Here is a 21,482-nt window from a genome sequence, read left to right as displayed (position 1 = left end):
TTCTTGTTTGTCTTTTTTTTTTTTTTTTTTTGATCAAAAACACAAAACCCAGGGCTGGAGAGATGGTTCAGTGGATAGAGGTACTTGTCACTCAGCTTGATCCCTGGAACTCACCTGGTAGCACAAGATAAGCAACTTCCACAAGTTGTCCTCTGACCTCTTAATGTGTATCACAGCACATGTGCACGCACACACATACACACACACGCACACACAGAACACCTCTTTAAAAAAAAAAAACAAAAAAAACTAGACAGGCCGGGCAGTGGTGGTGCACGCCTTTAATCCCAGCACTCAAGAGGCAGAGGCAGGCGGATCTCTGTGAGTTCGAGGCCAGCCTGGTCTATAAGAGCTAGTTCCAGGACAGGCTCCAAAGCTACAGAGAAATCCTACCTTGAAAAAAAAACAAAACAAAAAAAAACCAAAACAAAACAAACAACCCCCCCCAAAAAAAATACAGAAATAAATGACTCAGTCTATAACTCCAATTTATCTACTTTTTGCTTAAAAATGTTTATTTGAAAGAATGAAAATTTACTCTCTGCAGCCTGGGCTAGGGGGAGCATGGAGGGCCTTCTAATCTCAGGACTCTGGACCAGAAAGAAGTTTCCGCCAAGGCAGAGACCCCAGCGTCACAGACACGTAAGCCCAGAGAACACACAGGCGATGAAAGAGAACAGAAGCTTCAAGACACTGGCTTGAGAACTTGAATTTGGGAAGGAACAATTCTTCAGGAAACACGTGAAGCCGAAGAGGTGGAGACCACCGACAGGAGCCTCTAACTGCCCTTGGGCACCAGGATCTGCCGGATGTAGTTGACCACGTTGCTGTGGAGCTGGGAAGCAGTGGCTGCAAAGGTGTCCCTAGCGAGGGTCTGGGCCACCTCGCTGCCACTCATCATGGCATGATACAGTGGGAGGGTGTACTTCTGCTTTCCCTGTAAGAAGCACAGACACCTATCCTCAGTGTGGGGTCAGGGCTGGAACGAAGCGCTTCTCTACCAGAACCGCTGATTTTGGCATATTCTAGGGGGTAGAGAATGATCCTAGGGAGAGAAATGAACCCCAACTCATGGTAACAAAGAACCATCTACAAGTACAAACACATGAAAGGGGTTGACACAAAGAGACTGCAAAAAGCTGGAGGCAGTTATTTATCAAAAACCAGAGCCATGTAAGGTCCATCTACCTTACAATGAAGCCAAACCCTGAGTCAAGCTCACATAACTATATGGCAGCTGCATGGCAAGCTTCTAAGACCTGGCCAGAGCGCTCAAAGAACCTCCCATGGACTTGCAGTCCCCCCTTCATCCAGCCTGAACTACAGAGGAAGCCACCTGGGCATTGCTTTGGATCCAATCAGCCCCTCCTTGCTCTGGAGTCAGAGGATGCTCAGTGCCCTAAAGGGCGTCTCTCATGGGAATCCACAGTGTTTGAACCTAGTCCCAGAACTCCTCCAGAGAGCAGAGACCTCACCCTTCACTCACCTAATTTGTCCTTTTGCATTGCCCTTTGCCCAGTTTCATTCCCTTTGGCTTCACCAGCTCATCTCCACAGAGCTCCCCACGCCTGAAAACTTCTCTTCCCCCAGGACAAAGCCTCAGGGAATCACACCACACCAGAGTGATTAGGAGGGCCCTTCAGAGGCCAGACCCCACTTCCTCTGAAGTGCAGACCAACTGGGCTCTCATACACCCACAGGAAGACCTCACGTATGATAACAAGGTCCACAGTCTGTGAGGGGACCGGAGATGCAGTCACCCACCTGGCTCTGCAGGAATTCCTTCACTTTCCAGAACTCTTCTTGGTGGTCATTTTTAAGGATGATTTGGCCCCATCTTAGCCGTAACTCAGCGTTCCGGGCATTTGAAATCTTTGGGTATGTCTCTCCAAGTTTTTTCACATTCCCTAGAAAAGAGAAAGCAATGGGTTGTTAATGGCCAGCTGAGGAGCCCAGAAGGCTGGCCTCGAACTCGAAGGTCCACCCTGTCTCTGCCTCCTGAGGGTGTGCGCCACCACCGCCCAGCTCCCAGAAGGCTCCTTGTCACTAAATGTCTAACCTAGTGCTCTCAAAAAGCACTGGCCAGAACACCAAGGAGGTTCCCTTACCTTTACTATCGTTCATCCTGATTATGTATCTGGCACGGGGATGCTCTAGTCCTTAATTTCTAAGGCTCTCCCATAAGATGCCCCTTAATGTTACTCTAGACTTTCTGCTCTTCCCACAACCTCTCCTACCATTACCGTAATAAATTTGGATCCAGCTTTGAAACCTGGGCGTGTTCAGTTAATTATTCTGAGGATGCAAACCCCAGTGTGCTAAAAGGTGACTCTCACAGGGACCTGATGACTGTTATCTCTGACTGAGCAACAGCAAGGCACCGGTGGGTAAGATGCTGGGGCAGGAGAGATGGTTTAGCGGTTAAGAGTGCCTGTTGCTTTTCCAGGGACCTGAGTACAGTTACCAGCATCCACATCAGAAGGTTCACAACCACCTGTAACCACAGCTCCAGGGCACCTAACACCCTCTTCTGGCCTTTGTGCGTACTCACACACACGGGACAGATATACACACACACTCTTGACTAAAAATAAACCTTTAAGATAATTTTTAAATTAAAAAAAAAAAGAGTTTGGATGACTAGGCTCAAATCCTAGCCCAACCACTTATCAGTTGCGTGGGTCAGCGGTGCTTTTCTGATGTAGTTTCTATCACCTGGGGATTAAGATCACCGGGTCTCCATCACAGAGTAACCATGAGGATTAAATGGTCTAACAGAAACAGCGTACGGAGCACTCTGCAGAACCTGGGTCTTCATGAATGCCAGGCTTTGTGTATGTAACCTGTACCACTCTGATGACATATTCCTCTGAGGAACCAGTCTCCCTTCTACACCAGAGTCTCTAAGAGGCAGGATCGCTTCTGAATTGCTCTGGCCTCTGACATGAAGCTCTGCACCCAAGAAGCCTGGATTCAGCATGGTTAAGGAGGTAACCCACGGTCCTTACCGGGTGGGAGAGGGGACTTCTGCAGGATCTTATCGAGGAAGTAGACGAGCTGGTAGGTCTTCCAGGTAGAGATGGATACAGCTTCAATGGCTTGCATGTCTAGCTCTGAGGTCACCCACAGCTCAGCCAGCTCTTCAGCTGGCTTCATGAGTGAGTCCCCAGGGGAGAGGTCGGGGAGGTAGGGGGGCCAGCCAGGGGTGTTCAGCCATCGATCAAACTCAAAACCTTCCAGGTAAAAGAAAAGAAGACACGATCAGGACTCTCCCACCAGTCATCACGCCCAAGCAATTCCCCGGGCTGGTACTCTCCCCATTCCAAACCATCCCACACTTGGTGCTGCTTGCTCCAGCAGGCTCCTAGCTAGGATGGCATCTGAAGGCTGCCACAGTGAACTGAGCTATGCCTGCTTCTACGTGAAACTGGTTTTTACTTTAAAATTAACATCCTGTCCAGGTGATAGATGGCTCCTAGCTGCAGTCAAGTTCATGTCTCTCCATCACGGCAGCCCTGTGCATAAGTACCAGGGCCCCAAGCCTGGCTGCCCATCCTAGCTCTGCTGTAACTGTCTGGGAGGCCACGAGCATGTTATTTTACTTCTTGGCGCCTCAATTGTTTGTAAAATGGAGGTGCTAGGCCCCACCTTAGTTGACAGTTGTGAAGATTAAATGAGCAAATACACATTAAAAGCTTAGTGTACTACCTGGTGCATAGTAAGCACTCAGTAATTATTAACTATTGTTCGCTACAGTCTCATGACCTTGAAATTTGGGCCTCCAACCAACTGTACGTCACGACCAAGGCTGAAACTGACTTCACCAAACCAACCAGAGTGATTCAGAGTTCACATCCCCGACAAGGGGTGTGTCTAATGGCCTGTCTGGGTCACAGCAGGGACATCCTCTCTGTTCTTTGAGGAAGCAGTGCCTCCCTTGCTGACATCAGAGCAGTTGCCAGGATTTCTTTGCTCACAGGGCTTAAGGAGATCTCACTGTGAGCTCAGGGCAGAGGTGATGGCCCCTCTTTCTGTCCTGCTTCTGATTTGGGCAGCAGAGGTTACAGCAATCTTCCAGAAAAGGCCAAGAAGTCAGCCTATCTCTGTTTTTCTTTGCTCCTGAGACAAGGTCTCGAGTAGCTCACACTGGCCTTGAACTCACTGTAGCCAAGGGTGATCCTCTGGCCCCCAGGCTCCCAAGAGCTGGGGTCATACTCATGCCCAAAGGTTCTGATTTTTTTATGCTTTGACTTGAACTTGCCGTGGAAGCCAGGACTTAAAGTTATGCCTATCGGCTGCCTCGGGCCTAAGTTCAATTTAAAAACTAGCTTTTCATTTGCTTTTGTATTTCGGAGCTGAGGGTCAAACCCAGGTCGCAATACATGACAAGCAAGTGCTCTACCAACTGAGCAACAAACACTGTCAACCCAGGAAGTCAGAGTCCCCGCCAACCCTTTCTTTCTGGGGATTGAGCCCAGGGCCTTGGGCACACTAGGCAAGTGCGCTACTGTGAAACTCCTCCCCAGCCCCCCCCCCCCCCCCCCGCGTCACTCTGTGGAACGCAGCTTGGGGTCCTGGGCTGGCTTTCCAAACGCTGCTCAAACAGGAACCTATGACTTGATATTTTCCCATCTCACCATGCTCGTTCTCTGCTGCTCCTTGGAAACCAGCAGTCCAGTTTCCCTGCTTACCTGGAATGGCGTCCACTCTCTTCTTCTTCAGCTCGGGGAAATACTCCAGGTAGAATTCCAGAAAATCCTCGGCTAAGATACTTTGGAATTTAAACTCTTCCACATAGGCCTGTAAGGAGGGACGTGGTTGGAGCCTTCTCGGGCCATCCTGGGGAGCAGAGCGCCACCCCTATCTCTCCGGCCCTCTCTGACCCCTTACCTCTTGTGCCCCCTGCCCCTACCCCTGCACTCTGGCGCAGCCGCTTTATCTGTTCCTCGTCCTTCTCCCCTCGCGGAGAGTTGACTGTACCTTGAGAAACTCGTCAAACTGATCCTGATCACCCACCAGGTGGGCCAGGTATGAGACAAAGCAGTAACCTTTCTCGTAGGGGGTCTCGTTGTAGGTGTCATCGGGGTCAACGCCTGGCAGAGGAGAGAGCAGGCAGACTGTAAGCGCCCATCTTTACTGTGCTCCTCGGCTTTAGATTACAAGCTGACTGTCGGAACTGCTCACATGGCATGCGGTACAGTCAAGGTTTCTAGGTCGCCGCTGGCCTCCCATAGCACTTCAAAGGTAAGGGCAAAGGGCCAGTAACTAAGGATCTAAGAAAAGGCCAGGGAGTCCAGTGGTTCAAAGGGGCTAGCACATTCCCCTGGGCAGGACCTTCAGCTAACTCGTAGGCTGGACATGCTGAGACTTTTCAAGGCCTGTGGTCACCACCTACACAGTTAACCTCCCACACATTGTTTTTACAACTGTCCTGGACTAAAGCTAATTACCAGGGTACAAGGAATTAGCTTTAAAGCCAGTAGCACCAAAGAACACGAGCTCCGACTGTACAAGAGGGTTTTAGGTTAGTCACACATGGGACTAAAGGAAAAGGCAAGGAAGCAGGAAATTCTGAGCTGAGGGGTGCACGACCCCGGGCAAGACACGGGATTGCCCAGTTCTGGGCGTGTCCTCTGTAAGATGAGGCTAGAGCTCTTCAGAAGCCTCACTCAGGAGATGGTGAGAAACGGAGCGAAAGTGCCTGCACAAGCTCAATGACCGCCAGTAAGAACTTAGTGGCTGAAAGGGCTGGGCAGGCCAGGGCACTCCAGTGGCCCACTTCTCAAAGAAAGCATTCCGACACGTGGCTCAGACTAACTTGGGGCTCCGAGTGTAATTTACTGGAGGGGGGAGACAGAGGAGCCTTCTGGACCTGGTTCGATCTTCACCCGCAGCTTGTTGAGTGGGTTCTCCTCTCCGGAGACGTCCATGTGCTGCCGGAGCAGCGCCCGCCCTGTTGCGGCCTCTAGGCACGTGTAAGCAGCTCCTGGACAAAAACAAACCACAGACCCCAAGTTCGCCATGTCAGCATTTTCCTGACAGAGGTACTGTGCTGTCCCCTCGGGGTCTGAGGCACAAGATGTTATGTTTCAGGGTGACACAGAGCAAAGTGACTTGCCCCTAGCTCTCGGCTTCTTAGGGCTATAGAGGTTTGGCTAACCTGACCCATAAGGATAGGGAACCTTTCTTTGCCAACAGGAATGTATTTTTTGTTGTTGTTGTTGTTTGTTTGTTTTGTTTTTCAAGACAGGGTTTCTCTGTAGTTTTGGGGCCTGTCCTGGAACTAGCTCTTGTAGACCAGGCTGTCCTCGAACTCATGGAGATCCGCTCGCTCTGCCTCCCGAGTGTTGGGATTAAAGGCGTGCGCCACTACTGACTGTCTGGTTTGGTTCATTTTTATTTTTAGGTAACAACTTGGTTTCTATGAAACTCAAAATATTTTTCTCTGATGATCCTGTCTCACAAAAGAAACTGTCACCTTCACAAACTTTAAGAATCTAAACTGGGTGTGGTGGCATAAGCCTTTTCTCACCCAGTTCCAGGGAGACAGAGGCAGGTAGCTCTCTGCGAGTTTAGGCCAGGCTGGTCTATATAGTGAGTTCCAGGACACCCAGGGTTACACCGTGAGAAAAGAAGTGTGAGTGTGGGGTGGTGGTGCACACCTTTAACCCCAGCACTTGGGAGGCAGAGGCAGGTGGGTCTCTCTGAGTTTGGAGCCAGCCTGGTGTACAGGGTGAGTTCCAGGAGTAACTTGGCTCAGTGGGTAAAGGGGCCTGTCACCAAGCCCTGTTACCTACAACCAATCACCGAGATTCATATGATAGAGAAGTAACTCCCGAGAGCTGTCCTTCACCACATAAGTGAGCCTCCCCAAGCCTCGGTTTTTTTCTTCTGCATAATGGGAAAATAAAAGTTGTGCTTTTATTTTCTAGTACTTTAGCTCTGGTGATCGAAACCCACTCTGTAGTCCCCTCTGGCCTTGAGGTCAGAGACCTGACACCACGTCCAGATCGTTTTTGCTTGTCTCTTTCTTTTTGGAAAGAGTATATGGCTACTTTGTTTGCCTGCCCATCTGCACAGCAGAGGAGAGCATCACACAGCTGGGAGCCGCCATGTGGGTGCTGGGAACAGAACTCAGGAGCTCTGGAAGAGCAGCCAGTGCTCTTAACCCCCGGAGCCATCTCTCCAGCCCTGCCACAGGATTCTTTTTTTGGTTTTTCGAGACAGGGTTTCTCTGCAGCTTTTTTTTTTTTAGAGCCTATCCTGGAGCTAGCTCTTGTAGACCAGGCTGGCCTCGAACTCACAGAGATCCGCCTGCCTCTGCCTCCCGAGTGCTGGGATTAAAGGCGTGCGCCACCACCGCCCGGCTCTGCCACAGGATTCTTAGTGGCTGAAAAAGACATTCACAAACAAATCTTGCTCTTTGTACTTTGAATAAGAGTACAACTCTGTTCAAACCTTTTGGGAAGCAAAAGATAAAACATACTAAAAGTCTTTATGCCTTTTCTTCTAGCACTTGGGAGGCAGAGTCAGGTGGATCTCTCTGAGTTTGGGGCTAGCCTGATCTACAAAACTGACCGAGATGACCGGTGCTGTCACACAAAGAACATGGAAGTCTTTGCCATGCTCAGACCCAGAGGTGGCGTTTCTAACAAAGTCATCCTTACTGAGATCATCTGAGGTGAGCACCGACATGTGTAGGTAAACAATGGTCTGGGGCTGGAGAGATGGCTCAGAGGTTTCCAGAGGTCATGAGTTCAATTGCCAGCAACCACATGGGTGGCTCACAACCATCTGTAATGAGATCTGGTGCCCTCTTCTGGCCTGCAGGCAGACATGCAGACAGAATACTGAGAATACTGTACACATAATAAATAAATCTTTTTTTAAAAAATGGTTGTCAAAATACTTCTTTGTTCTTTCTTTTGAGACAGAGTCTTGTGTAGCCCAGGCTGGCCTCACTAGCCTTGGACTTCTGAACCTTCTAGAGATTACAGGCATGTACAATCATGCCTAGTTTTATGCCTGGGACAGAACCTAGAGACTCCTTTAGGCAAGCACCCAGCCACTGAGCTATTAAACCTGATTAATATCTAGTCCCCTGCTCTCAGTGCTGAGGACCAAACCCAAGGCCTTGTGCATGCTAGGCAATCACTCTACCAAATGGGCTATATTACAAGCCTAAAACCTAGTTTAACTAATGTTTTAAATTTTTTCTTTATTTTATTTTAGTTTTATATTGTTTATTTTATTTCTTTGAGAATTAAAAATATTTTTGTTTTATTCTGAGACAGAATTTTTCTGTGTAACAGCTCTGGTTGTCCTGGAACTTGCTTTGTGGACCGGGCTGGACTCAGACTCACAGAGATCTGCCTGCCTCTGCCTCCCAAGTGCTGGGTTGAAAGGTGTGAACCACCATGCCCAGTATGAATTATTTAAAAAATATTATCATGGTTTAAAGCCATAGGTGTAAGCCAGGAATAATATAGCATATGCCTTTCATTCCAGCCCTCAGAAGGTGGAGGCAGGTGAATCTCTGTTCTATGTGAGTTCCAAGCCAGTCAAGGATGCAAAATAGAAACAAACAAGACCCATAGATGTTCAATCTTTCATATTTACATATGGAAACGGACCTGGGCATAACGGCACATAGCTGTGTCCCAGCAGTTGGGAGGTCGAGGTAGGAGAGCTGAGTCTGTCCTCTTCTACATAGTGAGTTCCAGACCAGAAGAGCCTTACACAGCAAGACCTTGCCTGCGATCTCTGCTCCCCAATTCTGGAGACTGAACCCAGGGCTTTGTGCATGCCTGGCAAGCCCTTTCCCAACTAAACAAATGAACTGTATCCTCAGCCCAAGAACTGACTCAAAAATGTCCCAAGCCCTGGGTGTCATGGCTCAGACCTCTCATCTCAGCACTCAGGAGGCAAAGGCAGGTAGAGATGTGGTCTATGTGAATTCAAGGTCAGCTTGGTCTACACAGTGAGTTCCAGGCCAGCCCTGCGAGAGTTGTCTTAAATAACAAAAACCAATAAAAACAAAACAAAAATTAAAAGGGTTGAGAGATGATTTCCGGTCTTTTAGAGGACTCAAGTTTGACTTCCAGCACCCATGTCAGGCAGCTCAAACTGAGTCTACTGCAGATACCTCTGACCTCCAAGGGCACTTGTTCTCGAGTACACTGACCCACAAGCAGACACAGCCCTACATACAGTTTTTAAAACATAAGTAAAGAAAAAAAGAAAATAAAGAAAACAAAGCTGGGGGGGCGGGGCTGGAGAGATGGCTCAGAGGTTAAGAGCTCTGACTGCTCTTCCAGAGGTCCTGAGTTCAATTCCCAGCAACCACATGGTGGCTCACAGCCATCTGTAATGAGATCTGGTGCTCTCTTCTGGCATGCAAGCATACATGGAAGGAATGTTATATACATAATAAACAAATAAATCTTTAAAAAAAAAAAAGAAAGAAAACAAAGCTGGGCAATGGTGGCACACGCTTTTAATCCCAGCATTTGCAAAACAGGGGCAGGTGTATCTCAGTGAGTTCAAGGCCAGCATGGTCTACAAGAGTTAGTTCCAGGACAGCTAGGACTGTTACACAGAGAAACCCTGCCTCAAAAAATCAAAAAGAAAAAAGTAAATAGACTATTTTTGATTACATTGAATGCTGAAATTACAAGTTTATATTTTTCTACATTTGCCAAACATCTTGTTTTAAAATAATAGTAATTGTTCCACTACTTAAACATATAATAGACAGCAGCCTCTTATTAATTCACTAATGAGACAGCAGCCAAGCTTTTGGGTTTTTTGTTTGTTTATTTGTTTGTTTGTTTGAGACAGTTTCTCTGTAGCTTTGAAGCCTGTCCTGGAACTAGCTCTTGTAGACCAGGCTGGTCTCGAACTCACAGAGATCTGCCTGCCTCTGCCTCCCAAGTGCTAGGATTAAAGGCATGAGCCACCACTGCCTGGCCTTTTTTTGTTTTGTTTTGTTTTTAAGTTTTTTAAGACAGAGTTTCTCTGTGTAACAGCCTAGTTGTCCTTGAACAGCTCTTGTAGACCAGGCTGGCCTCGAACTCACAAAGATGCTCCTACCTCTGCCTCCCAAGTGTTGGGACTGAAGAGGGCCCAGCTTTGGTGCCCTCTTCTGGCATAAAGTTGTACTCACATATCATATGATCACTCATACACATTAAACACATAAATATTATATATTAATATATTTATATATAGATATCATATACACATATACCATACGATCACGCATATACATTAAATATATAAACATCATATATAAATATCTATATATAAATATATAAATATCATATACATATATACCACACATTAACTAATTAAAAACTAATTAAATTAATTAAATTAAATTAACTAATTAAAAAACAAAAAAGTTCCAAGTAGGTTTAGCCCTTGAAGGTCCTTCACCTGAGATTTGTGCCTTAAGTTCCTCCTCCCTTCAATGCCTACCTACACCGTGAAACACAGATGGCACTAAGAATGGGGCCAGGTGCTTTAGAAGGAGAGCACCTTACCGAACAGGATGGTAGAGATCCTCCTCTGGGCATACATGGTGAAGCCTTCGTTGAGCCAGAACTCCCCCCAGTTGGCATTGGTGACCAAGTTCCCAAACCAGCTGTGGGAGATCTCATGGATGATGACATCGGCTAAGGAGCGGTCCCCTGCCAATAGGCAGGGGGTGACAAAAGTCAGACAAGGATTCTCCATTCCTCCAAATGGAAAGGATGGTGGCATGAAGAGCAAATCGTACCTGTCAAGAAACCGGAGGTCAGGGGCTGGAGAGGTGGCTCAGAGGTTAAGAGAACTGACTGCTGTTCCGGAGGTCCTGAGTTCAATTCCCAGCAACCACATGATGGCTCACGCCCAGAACACTATATACATAATAAATAAATAAATAAATAAATAAATAAATAAATAAATAAATAGAAAAAAAAGAAACCGGGGGTCACAGGAGGCCCTGATACTTCAGAGCAGACCTCACATCCCTTTCTTCTTCAGAGCCAGGGCTGCAGCCACTAAAGAGAATAACTCAGGTTCAGGGCTGAAAATGAAGCCCTTCCCCTAGGAAGCTCCCCTGGATCCCTGGGTTCTTCCCCAGGAAGCTCCCCTGGATCTCTGGGTCCTTCCCAGGAAGCTCCCCTGCCTTTGTGTTTGTCCTGAAGACCAGCTTGCATCTTCAAGCCTGCAGCTCGATGATGTTGAAGTAACCCCCACAAAGAGGAAAGCTATGCTCACAAAGGCCCTGGGTTTCTCCATTCTCCATACCTCTAGCTTGGCAGCACTTCAAAAACCATTCCTCCCAGATCCCGTTAGCAGCCACTCAGAGCCTGGCTCATCCCTTCCTCTTTGGCCCCTCCCCCCCCATCCAGGGTTCTGCTACAGGGAAGCTTTGTTCTAAGAGACAGGAGGGAAGCAGCGCCAGGAAGGTGGAAACTCAGTTTCATAAGACACATCGTTTAGTTGATACCACACCTTCCCCAAACATAGGGTCCGAAAAGCTTCTCTCCCGTTGCCAGAAATTCTTCTATCACCCCATTGTACTCTTCCTTGGCAGCTTCAATTAGGCAGGGCTCTGCCCACACCCGGCTCCTAAGCAAAGAGAGGCAGAAGAATGCTTAGAAAATGCTGCTGCAGCTACATGAACCACCTGTAGAACACCATCCTTGGTCCCATATCTGAGCCAATGCAATGTGGCTACGTGACCAGTCACTCAGCCGGGAGAGGCAAGATCACTCTTCGCTCAGCCCCAAGGGCTGCTCATCACAGCTGGGTATGAGAATCTAAGCTCGCCTTGAGGAGGTACAAGTCATTTCCTCCAGACAAGACTTGAAATTCATGGCTTCCACACTGAACTCAGTGCTGCAGAACATATGACTCGGGCCCAAAATCTCAGCACTGAAGAGGCTGAGGCAGGAGGATTGCTGAGAGTCCCTATTTCAAAACAAAACAAAACAGTAGCAACTAAAAAACACAGAATATAAGAGGCCTTCATAATGTGACACACTTCCTTCTTCCTAAATATAGGATAGATGAGTTCTGATAATAGCTGGGTGTGGTGGTGGTGCACCCCTTCAATCCCAGCACTTGGGAGACAGAGGGAGGTGGACCTCTGTGAATTCCAGGCCAACATGATCTACATAGAGAGTTCCAGGGAAGCCAGCCAGCCAGCCAGGGCTACACAATGGACCTATCTCACCAAAAAAAAAAAAAAAAAAAAAAAAAAAAGTCTAGGATAAGCAAAAACAAGCCCATGTATAAATAAATAAAACTAGTATGGCAAAACAGGTGTGTTTACAATGTTTAACATATGGTCCCTTCAACTTTCTATAATTCAAATTTTTCATAAAAAAATAAGATATAGAGAGTGAGGTGGTATACATCTATACTACTAGCATTTAAATTTTTATTGTGTTTATTTATGTGACTGTATGATATGTATGTGCCATGCACACATGTGCGCGGCACAATGTGGGTAGGGGAGTCCTCTAGTTCTACTGGGTAGATAGGTAGGTCCCAAGGGTTGAACTCAGATTATCAGGTGTGGTGGCAAGCACCTTTACCCAACGAGCTATCTTACTGGCCCTTGTAATCCCAGCATTTGGGAGGCTGAGACAGGAGGATTGAGAGTTGGAGGCCAGGCTGGGCTATGCAGGAAGACCCTGTCTCGAGCAACCAACCAAAGAATAAAGGCAGGAAAACAGGAGAAGAGGGAGAAACACCAGTACCAGTAAGAAGACAGTCAAACAAAGTCAAGGCTGAGATGGCCAGGGCTTAGGCCAAGACCGTTTATAACTCCAGTATTCCTGAAGCCAAGGCCTGTGCCTCAACCTTGCATAAGTCTTTAGTCATAGCCTCAGTTTGACTACCCACAAGCGGATACAGATATCATCAACCCCACTGAGTCAGGGTAAAGACTAGGAGGGATCATACACAAAGGGGCCCTTGGGGTCCAGCCTAGGATAGGAGGAATGTGATGACAAGACCCTCATGTCTGATATACAGCATGGGACCCTAGGATGAGAACAAGGGCTGTCCATCTGACAGGAGAAGGAAGATGTCATCAACACTAATTTACTTCTTTTTGTTCGTTTTTTTTTTTTTTTTTTTTGAGACGGGGTTCATGTAGCCCAGGCTGCCCTCCAACTCACTGTGTGGCTGAGGAGGACCTTGCACTTTGGATCCTCTTGCTTCCACCCCGAAAGTGCTGTGACTACAGGGCTGTGCCACCACACCTGGCTTGTGCAGTGTTGGGGTTCAAACTCAGGGCTTCACGCAGGCAAGGCAAGCATTTTATTAGCTGAGCTACATCCCCAAACCATCGTCATCACTAGTTAAATGGATCATGTTACCTTGTTTGATATATGCTTTTGGGTCAATTTATTACAAAGGGTTCAAAAGAATCATTATTTATATAATATGCTTAGAGCCTGTCATATTTCCATTGCCATTGTAAGTCATTCATATGCCTTTTTGTTCTGTTTGTTTCTCTTTTGAGACAGGGTCTCTCTGTGTTGCTCTGGTTATCCTGGAATTAGCTCTCTGGACCAGGCTGGTCTTGAAATTCAGAGACCCTCCTACCTGTGCCACAAGGAGTGTTAGGATTAAGGGCGTGCACCCCACGCCCAGTTCCTCTTTTTTTTTTTTTTTTTTTTTTTTTTTTTTTAAGATAGGGTCTCATTGTGTAGGTCTGGATGGCCTCAAACTCACAATTGCCTACTTCGTTCTTTGGTAAACAGAATATTTGTTAGGGCAAACACATCCTCAAACCACATACTTTGTCTTTTGAGACTGCCATTGTAGTAATGGGGTTAGCTCAGGGGTAGAGTACCCGTCTCTAGCATGCTTAAGGTGCTGGGTTTGACCCCCAGCACACCAAAACAACAATCAGGATTAGCACTGTTTTGAATGTGTGTGCTGGAAGCAGGTACCAATGGAATCCTGCGTATTATTCTACCTGACAGCTAGGAGCTGATGTAATTCACGATACCACTAGTTCTGCAGAGCCTTGCTATAAAACGTGAGGCTCGTAATGAATCTTAGGGAAGACACCACGATCTTCAGAGCTAAGGAACAAGAAAGTCAAGAGAGGGGCCTGTGCTTTGCAGTCCTACCTTTGACCCTTTCACAGCAGGATTAAGCTGCAGAGGCAGATGGTATGAAAAGCAGAAAAACCTATTCTCTAGGGGTTTTTTGGGGGGGGGAGATAAGAGGGTTGAGACAGGGTTTCTCTGCAACTTTGGAGTCTGTCCTGGAACTAGGTCTTGTAGACCAGGCTGGTATCGAACTCACAGAGATCCACCTGCCTTTGCCAACCGAGTGCTGGGATGAAAGGCGTGCACCACTGCTGCCCGGCTATTCTCTAGGTTTTAGACAGGCTATAGTATTCTATACGGTCCTGGCTGGCTTTGAACTTGAGACTTTCTGTCTCAGCATCACTGAGATTACAGGTTTGTGCCACTATACCCAGCTCATGGCTGAAGTTCTTGTCTCAAGAAACTACAAAAGCTGGGTAGTGGCACATGCCTTTAATCCCAGCACTCAGGAGGCAGAGGCAGGTGGATCTCTGTGAGTTCGAGGTCAGCCTGGTCTACAAAGCACGTTCCAGGATTTGAAACACCGAGAGAGAGAGAGAGAGAGAGAGAGAGAGAGAGAGAGAGAGAGAGAGAGAGAGAGAGAGAGAGAGAGAGAGAGAGAGATCGATCAAAGTTTACTTCTAGAAATCAGTGCTAGAGAAAAGAGGGCTTTGACGCAGGGATCTACTACAGTGGCTAGAAGGGCACTTAGCACTTAAAGTACTAGTCAAAATCAGTCTTCTGGAACTACCACCTGGGCACTAGCACCACTTGGCTGAACAGCTGCCTACATCCATGCTCCTCAGCTGCAGTTTCTGCAGCTGCTGCTACACTAGCAGGACCGGTGGTCTCAGGGCAGACAACAGGCTTAGACATGGAGGGAGGGGAAAAGGAGGGGTGGGGAGGAAGAGGAGAGAAAACCAAGAACCTCCACCAGCCTCCTTAGGACCTGAAGACAACAGAGACAGGATTCGGCACTGCCCCTGGGGTCAAATCCAAGGTGGCCTATCAGGTGTTTCTTACCTGGGTCCAACCTCAGCTGAAGCCAGATCTCCGATGGCCAGAGCTATCAGGTAGGAGGGGATGGGCTGGCACATCCGGAAGAAGAACTTATTCGAATCTCTCTTCTCCCAAGTGCTTGCACTCATCACAGCTGTGAAGCCATCTGGGACCTGGCGACAGAGAAAGTGTACGAAGCCTCACTTGGAAAGTCTTTGTCTACTGCTTTGCTCTTTTCAAGGCAAATTTTTGCTACAAAGCCATGGAATGTTTGATGGTGTCCCATGTTGTGTTGTGTCCTACCCCGACACACCTTCTGAGTGTTTGAATTACATATATGTACCACCATGCCTGGCAAAAAGGTATCTTTTTGTTGTTGTTGTTTTGTTTTTTTATGAAACAGGGTTTCTCTGTAGCTTTAGAGCCTGTCCTGGAGCTAGCTCTTGTAGATCAGGCTGGCCTCAAACTCACAGAGATCCACCTGCCTCTGCCTCCCAAGTGCTGGGATTAAAGGCGTGCGCCACCACCGCCTGGCCAAAAAGATATCTTTTTGACTGACTTGAAGAACAGTAGAATCAGAAACTGAATAGTGATGGTAACATCTCCAAGTTCATCCTGGAGAACAGGAAAGCTGCGAAAAACGTACACTGATGGCATTTGGACGGTGCAGAATTTCTGTCAATGAACCAGGCGTGGTAGAACATGGCTTTGATACCAGCACTCGGGTCTGAGCCAACCAGGTCTACACAGTGAACCCCAGGCCAGACAGGGATACATGGTAAGATGCTGTCTCAACAAAGTCTGCAGATGGAAAGCTACACAGGGAAGAATTTTCCAGATTCTGAATTTCAGATACATTGGATCAATGTAAAAATTTATCAACCAAAATGAGACCCTGATACTTCTAAAATTATATTCTCTGTCTCTTTCTTTCTTTGAGACAGGGTCTGACTAGGTGGCCAAGGCTGACATTGAACTCATGGCTTTTCTTTTTGAGACAGGGTTTTTCTGTGTAGTCCTGGTTGTGCTGGACCTCACTACATAGACCAGGCTAGCCTTGAGCTCACAAGAGATCTGCTTGCCTTTTCCCTCCGAGTGCTTGGATCAATGGTGTGCACCACCACCACCTGGCATGAACTCATGATTCTTATGCCTTTGCCTCCCAAAGGCTGGGATTACAGGCATGTGTTACCATGTCTGGCCTTTTTTTTTTTTTTACATAAAAAAACCAAAACATTTATTTTCTTATGTTGTTTAGTTTAAAAGATTTATTTATTATGTACACAGTGTTCTGTATGCACGTATGCCTACATGCAGAAGAGGACACCAGATCTCACTACAGACAGTTGTGAGTCACCATGTGGTTATAGGGAATTGAACTCAGGACCTCTTGGAAGAGCAGCCAGTGTTCTTAACTTCTGAGCCAATGCCCCAGCCCTTGTTGCCCCCCCCCCCTTTTTTTTAAAGATTTATTTGTTTTATTTTAGTGTATGGGTATTTTGCCTGCATGCATATATATGTGCATCATGTGTATGCCTGGTGCTAAGAATTCCTTGAAACTGGAGTTACAGACAGTTGTGAGCTACCATGTGGATGCTGGGAAATGAACCTGGGTTCTCTAGAGGAAACACCCAATGCTCTTAACCACTGAGCCATTTCTCTAGCCCCTATTTTATTATGTTTTAATTATACGTAGGTATGTGTGTGTCTGCATGTGGGCACCTGCTTATAGATGAAGGTACCCGTGGAGGCCAGAGGTACTGGATCCCCTGGAAACAGAATCATACAGTTGTAAGTCACTGGATGTTGGTGCTAAGGAACCAGAGTCCTCTGGAGGAGCAGAAAGTGCTCTTAACTGTTGAGCCGTCTCTCATTAGTAAGCACAAGGGCGGACACACTAAGCTAAGTCACCTTACCTCAACAAGAGCCGAATACGTGCACTTCACTGCAGGAGTGTCAAAGCAAGGGAAAAAGGCTCGGTTTAACACCGCCTGACCCTGGGTGTACACAAAAGGTTTCTTCTTTCCTGCTGTCTGCTCAGGAGCCAACCAGCAAACCTAAGAGAAGAGAGGGGCGTTTCAGAACAGACAGATCACGAACAGAGAAAGGAGCGGGCTGAACTCAAGACATTTTCGGGTAATCCTTAAGATCTTCCTGCCAGCCACGCTGTCCCTGATGGGAATGTCCTTTCCTATTGTGTATTTAATCTACCCTGGAATAAGCCATGGTCTCATGCCCACATCACAGGGCGGACACTGCATTGCCCAGGGTACCCCGTGGCATCTCAGGAATCCCATCAGGGCCTCTCACTGGATTGCGTCCTCCTCTGTGTCCCTTCTCACTGTACGAGTTTCCCATCTAACCAGTATTTTGCAGTTCTGACAGAAGAGCAGAACCAGTAGGAGTCAGGGGTTGTTTTTTTGTTGCAGCTCCTCTGTTTTTGTTCTGACAGGGTCTTCATGCAGCACACGCCATGCCCAGCTTTCTTTTCTAGGAATACTTCTGAGGCAGGCAGCTCATCGTGTAGTAAGGCAACTCCGATTCGCCCCCAAATCTGGGTAGACTGGCTCTCCCCTTTAAGAAATCTTCCAGTGCCCCTTTAGAAAACCCCAGAAGTGGGATGCAAACTTTCCTTAGTACAGGCATGGTAAGACATCCGGGTACCTTAGCATCTGATACAGCAGGACAACCCATCGGCAGCGCAAGGGTATTCAATCACAGACTGGCATTCTGACCATAAGGAGACAGTTTCCAAGGCACAAATGAGTTTCCTTGGTTACTCCAGACCTCCTTTTTGAGTACCGAAGCTTATAACGGATGTGGCAGTCTCTTAGTTAGGAAAGCTGAGGCTTTGTCATGAAAAGAGACAAACCTAACTTTTGCCCCTAGCAAAAGGAAATTATATACAACATAGATAAAACTGTCCGTGTGTGTTTGTGTGTGTGTGTCCATTTGAGATTGAATGGGTGACACTATTCCGGGGAGGTTTCACAAGTGAAGTAAAGTCTGATTAGACCTTTAAGGACAAGCAAGAGTCAGATGTTGAAAGGGAAGAGAAGCCCTTCTCCAGCAGGTGGGTGGGGAGGCAGGCCTGGATGCAGGCTCTGGGAGCTGCATAGGCTCTGGATAGGCTGGTAGGAGGTGGGTCTGAGCAGGCAGGAGAAAGGGCTTTGAAAATAAGGATCTGCGACATTTTAAAGGTGCAGAAGAAAGACACATTGGACATTGCGTTTTTGTTTCTTTGTCCAAGTGTAAAAAATCTAATTGGCCTTCCAATAAATACAGTGCGGTGTGGAAGGCCGGAGGTGACACAGTAGAAAAAGCTGACATACCAATGTAGGTGACTGAGGTCAACACAGTCAGAAGGCACATGAATACAGACTCAATACAGTGTGATCAAAGTGACACGTTACCTCTGAATCTCCCCTCTACAGTGCACAGTTCTCATCTACTCACGGGGAAAGTGTCTGAAAAATTCCAATAGAAGGGTATTTTTTTAGGGCAGCCTATAATACATCTGAACAGCACCCCTCCAAATCGTTAAGTTATTAAAAAACAACAACAAAACAAAACAAAACAAAAACAAAGTCTGAGAAACTGTCACAGAGAAATCCAAAGATGCACAGCTAGCCAAGCATAGTGACACGCCTTTAATCACAGCACTCGGGACACAGAGGCAGGTGGATATCTGAGTTTGAGACCAGAATAGAGAAACACTGTCTCAAAACTGGTCAACCCCCACTCCCAACAACAAAAAAGGATGTGCAACTAGCTACAATGTGCTGCTTTGGCTGAGATCAGGAAGAAGAAAAAGAAATAGGTTAAAAAAAAAAACCTAGATTCCTCCCCCCAAGCCTGTGTTGCCATGGTAGCAGCGTCAGCTAGTGCGCATGGGTACTGACTCAACTGAGCTAATGGGGGTGTGGAAACTGCAGGGCATGGGTGCTATCTGCTCAGGTGCGCTGCTACTCTGCCTTTCGTTGCTATTTTGAACTTGCAGTCCTCCTGCCGCAGCTTTCCGAGTACTGGGACTCCTGGCATGTGCCATCCCGCCTGGCTGGTATCAGAAAACAGAATGATACAATGAAGAAGCCTGAGAGTACGGGCACTACAGACCATGTGGATTCTGAGAGGAGGCGCTGCAGTGCTTGGCTAAGAACTCTCATCAGGATGGTTGCAAAGGACAGGAAAGCACACTAATGCCTTAGCGAAGTCCTTCACAGCCCAAAGGGCAAAGAGCAGCCTCATCCATGATGGCTGTTTAGCTTTAGGTGCCACCTGATTTAGCAAGGGTTCAGTTTTCCCATCCTGCTTAATTTTTAGCTCCCACTGAAAATTAGGAATTAAGATATAGCAGAGGAACTAAAGATGGAGGGCTGGAGAGATGGCTCAGAGTTTAGAGCACAGAGGTCCTGAGATCAATTCCCAACAACCACATGGTGGCTCACAACCATCTGAAATGAGATCGGGTTCCCTCTTCTGCCGTGCAGGCCTGCAAGCAGGCAGAACATAATAAATAAATCTTTTTTTTTTTTAAGAAAAAAAGATGTAGCAGAGGACCCTAAGATATTTCCTGATGCCAAACTTCCCTCCAGGCACCGAAGAAGACTTTCCTTTGCCTTTGGGGCTAGGTTGTACCCTATGATTTTGACTTTCAGTTTCCCTAACAAGTTCTATTGCAAGACTCATTTATTCCTTCAGCCTTAGAAGGAGGAAGAGGAACTGCTCTTTGGGACATCTCAAAGAACAACTGATAGCAAGTTCCAATAGTCACAGGAAGCTTTGGTGAACCTTGTAATCCAGCCTAAGGCTGTCACTCTCATAAATGTTCGCTGCGTGTGGTACCCTTAATTTGCGATATTTGTCTTACTCTGAAAACCTTAAGACTTAACTGATCAACAGAGAAGACCAAATTATACAAAGCCTAGACAACGAACTCACAGAGATCTGCCTGCCTCTGCCGCTCGAGTTCTGGGATTAAAGGCATGGTACAACCACCACCCGGCTCAAAAGGAGGATTTCAAAGGAGGAAGCAAAATTAATGATCTAGGCTTCAGGGTTGTTTTAACCTGTGCAACCAGAATGGCAGGATAAAAAAAGGACTGTGTCAGCAGCTAGCTAACTAACCAACACTGTCCAGACGCCATCAAGGATAATTATATATAAAAAACAAACATAGATTTTGTGTATGAAGTGTCTCATCCAGAGAAGATACGCAGGATAGCGGAGAAGTGGTTTAGCACGTGTGTGACAGAGCAATCTAAGACAAATCCACAGACCAGGGGAGGCAGGAAGGAGCACCAGGAGGAACACAGCACCAGATGGAGAGGTCCCAGCCCAGAGTGGGGACCCGGGAGCAGAATCCAGAGCCGGCACTGGGGAGGAAGCAGCGTCGGCGCCTGGGGAATCTCCTGCGGAAGCTGCAGAAGCAGGGCCAGGTGTCCTGCTCGAGGGCTGGGAAAGGCCTGTGGCCCTGGCGCACGGCGCGCACTCACCCCGGGTCCCTCCCCGACGCGGTAGGTGAGCTCCAGCTGGAAGCGCTCGCCGGCGCGGCAGGGCTGCGGGAAGGCCACGCACAGAGCCTGACCATAGTGCGAGAAGGGCTGCGTGTGGAACGGCACGGGCTCCGCGAGCGGCTGCTGGTCTCCCGGCTGCCCCCGCCGCAGCGTCGCCGCCGTCACCAGCAGGCAGCTGTGTGAGTCCAGCCGCAGCTCCGAGGCGCCCTCGGGCAGCAAGCAGCGCAGCTCCAGCACCACCGTGCCGTTCAAGCCGCGGCTGCCCGGGCCCGGGCCCGGAGGCCCGAACTCGGCCCGCAGGTCCAGGTGCAGGTGCAGGATCTCGAAGGCGCGGAAGCTGGAGGCCGAAGCCACGTCCACCGCCTGCGCCGAGTGCAGCGGCCGCCGGGCCACGCCGCCGCGGCTGCCGGGCCCACTGCTCTCCATGGCTCCTGAGCGGTTAGTTGCTCACCCGCCGGGAAGACGAGCGGCTCCGCGGGCCCCAGCAGGCTCCGCCTCGAGGCGACGCGCCACCGTGGGCCCCGCCCCCCGAGGATTGCGGGCGGCCGCCGCCCCTAGCAAATCTGGGCCACACCGGCTGTCCCCCTCCCTAACAGCGCATGTCCCCTCGTTCACACGGGTTCCTAAGCCTCCTGGCTACCGAGGACGGTGGCGTGGTAGGTCACCCTTTGCCCAGGTTCCTCTTGTGGATTCCCCATCCTCTGAGCAGTCAGCAGGATGAGGGGACAGAACCTGGACTGGAAGGATCTGTGTCTGAAATCTCACTCTCTCCACTGGGCCAGTTATTAGACTATGTGTGACATCTTGGACAAATTGCCTGTAATACAGGAGTTGTAATGCGGTTTCTCTGTCGCCTAATAAACAG

The 21,482-nt window shown here is 48.1% G+C and overlaps 1 protein-coding gene across 1 annotated transcript; it reads right to left on the bottom strand.

The window, feature by feature from the left end:
* Nucleotides 1–494: 494 nt before the first annotated feature.
* On the bottom strand, nt 495–21,081 carry LOC119828066 (arginyl aminopeptidase). Its single transcript, XM_038350095.2, has 11 exons — nt 20,597–21,081; nt 17,018–17,158; nt 15,126–15,274; nt 11,503–11,619; nt 10,545–10,780; nt 5,873–5,986; nt 4,981–5,093; nt 4,692–4,800; nt 3,009–3,233; nt 1,765–1,907; nt 495–937 (listed from the first exon to the last, which is right to left on the bottom strand). Exons 1-11 carry the CDS (start codon nt 21,041–21,043, stop codon nt 779–781), a joined length of 1,953 nt encoding a protein of 650 aa, XP_038206023.1. The 5' UTR covers nt 21,044–21,081; the 3' UTR covers nt 495–778.
* Nucleotides 21,082–21,482: the final 401 nt, after the last annotated feature.

The sequence above is a fragment of the Arvicola amphibius genome, chromosome 12, assembly GCF_903992535.2.
Source record: "Arvicola amphibius chromosome 12, mArvAmp1.2, whole genome shotgun sequence".
NCBI classification, from domain to species: Eukaryota; Metazoa; Chordata; class Mammalia; order Rodentia; family Cricetidae; genus Arvicola; species Arvicola amphibius.
This window is presented reverse-complemented; position numbering and strand designations above follow the sequence as displayed.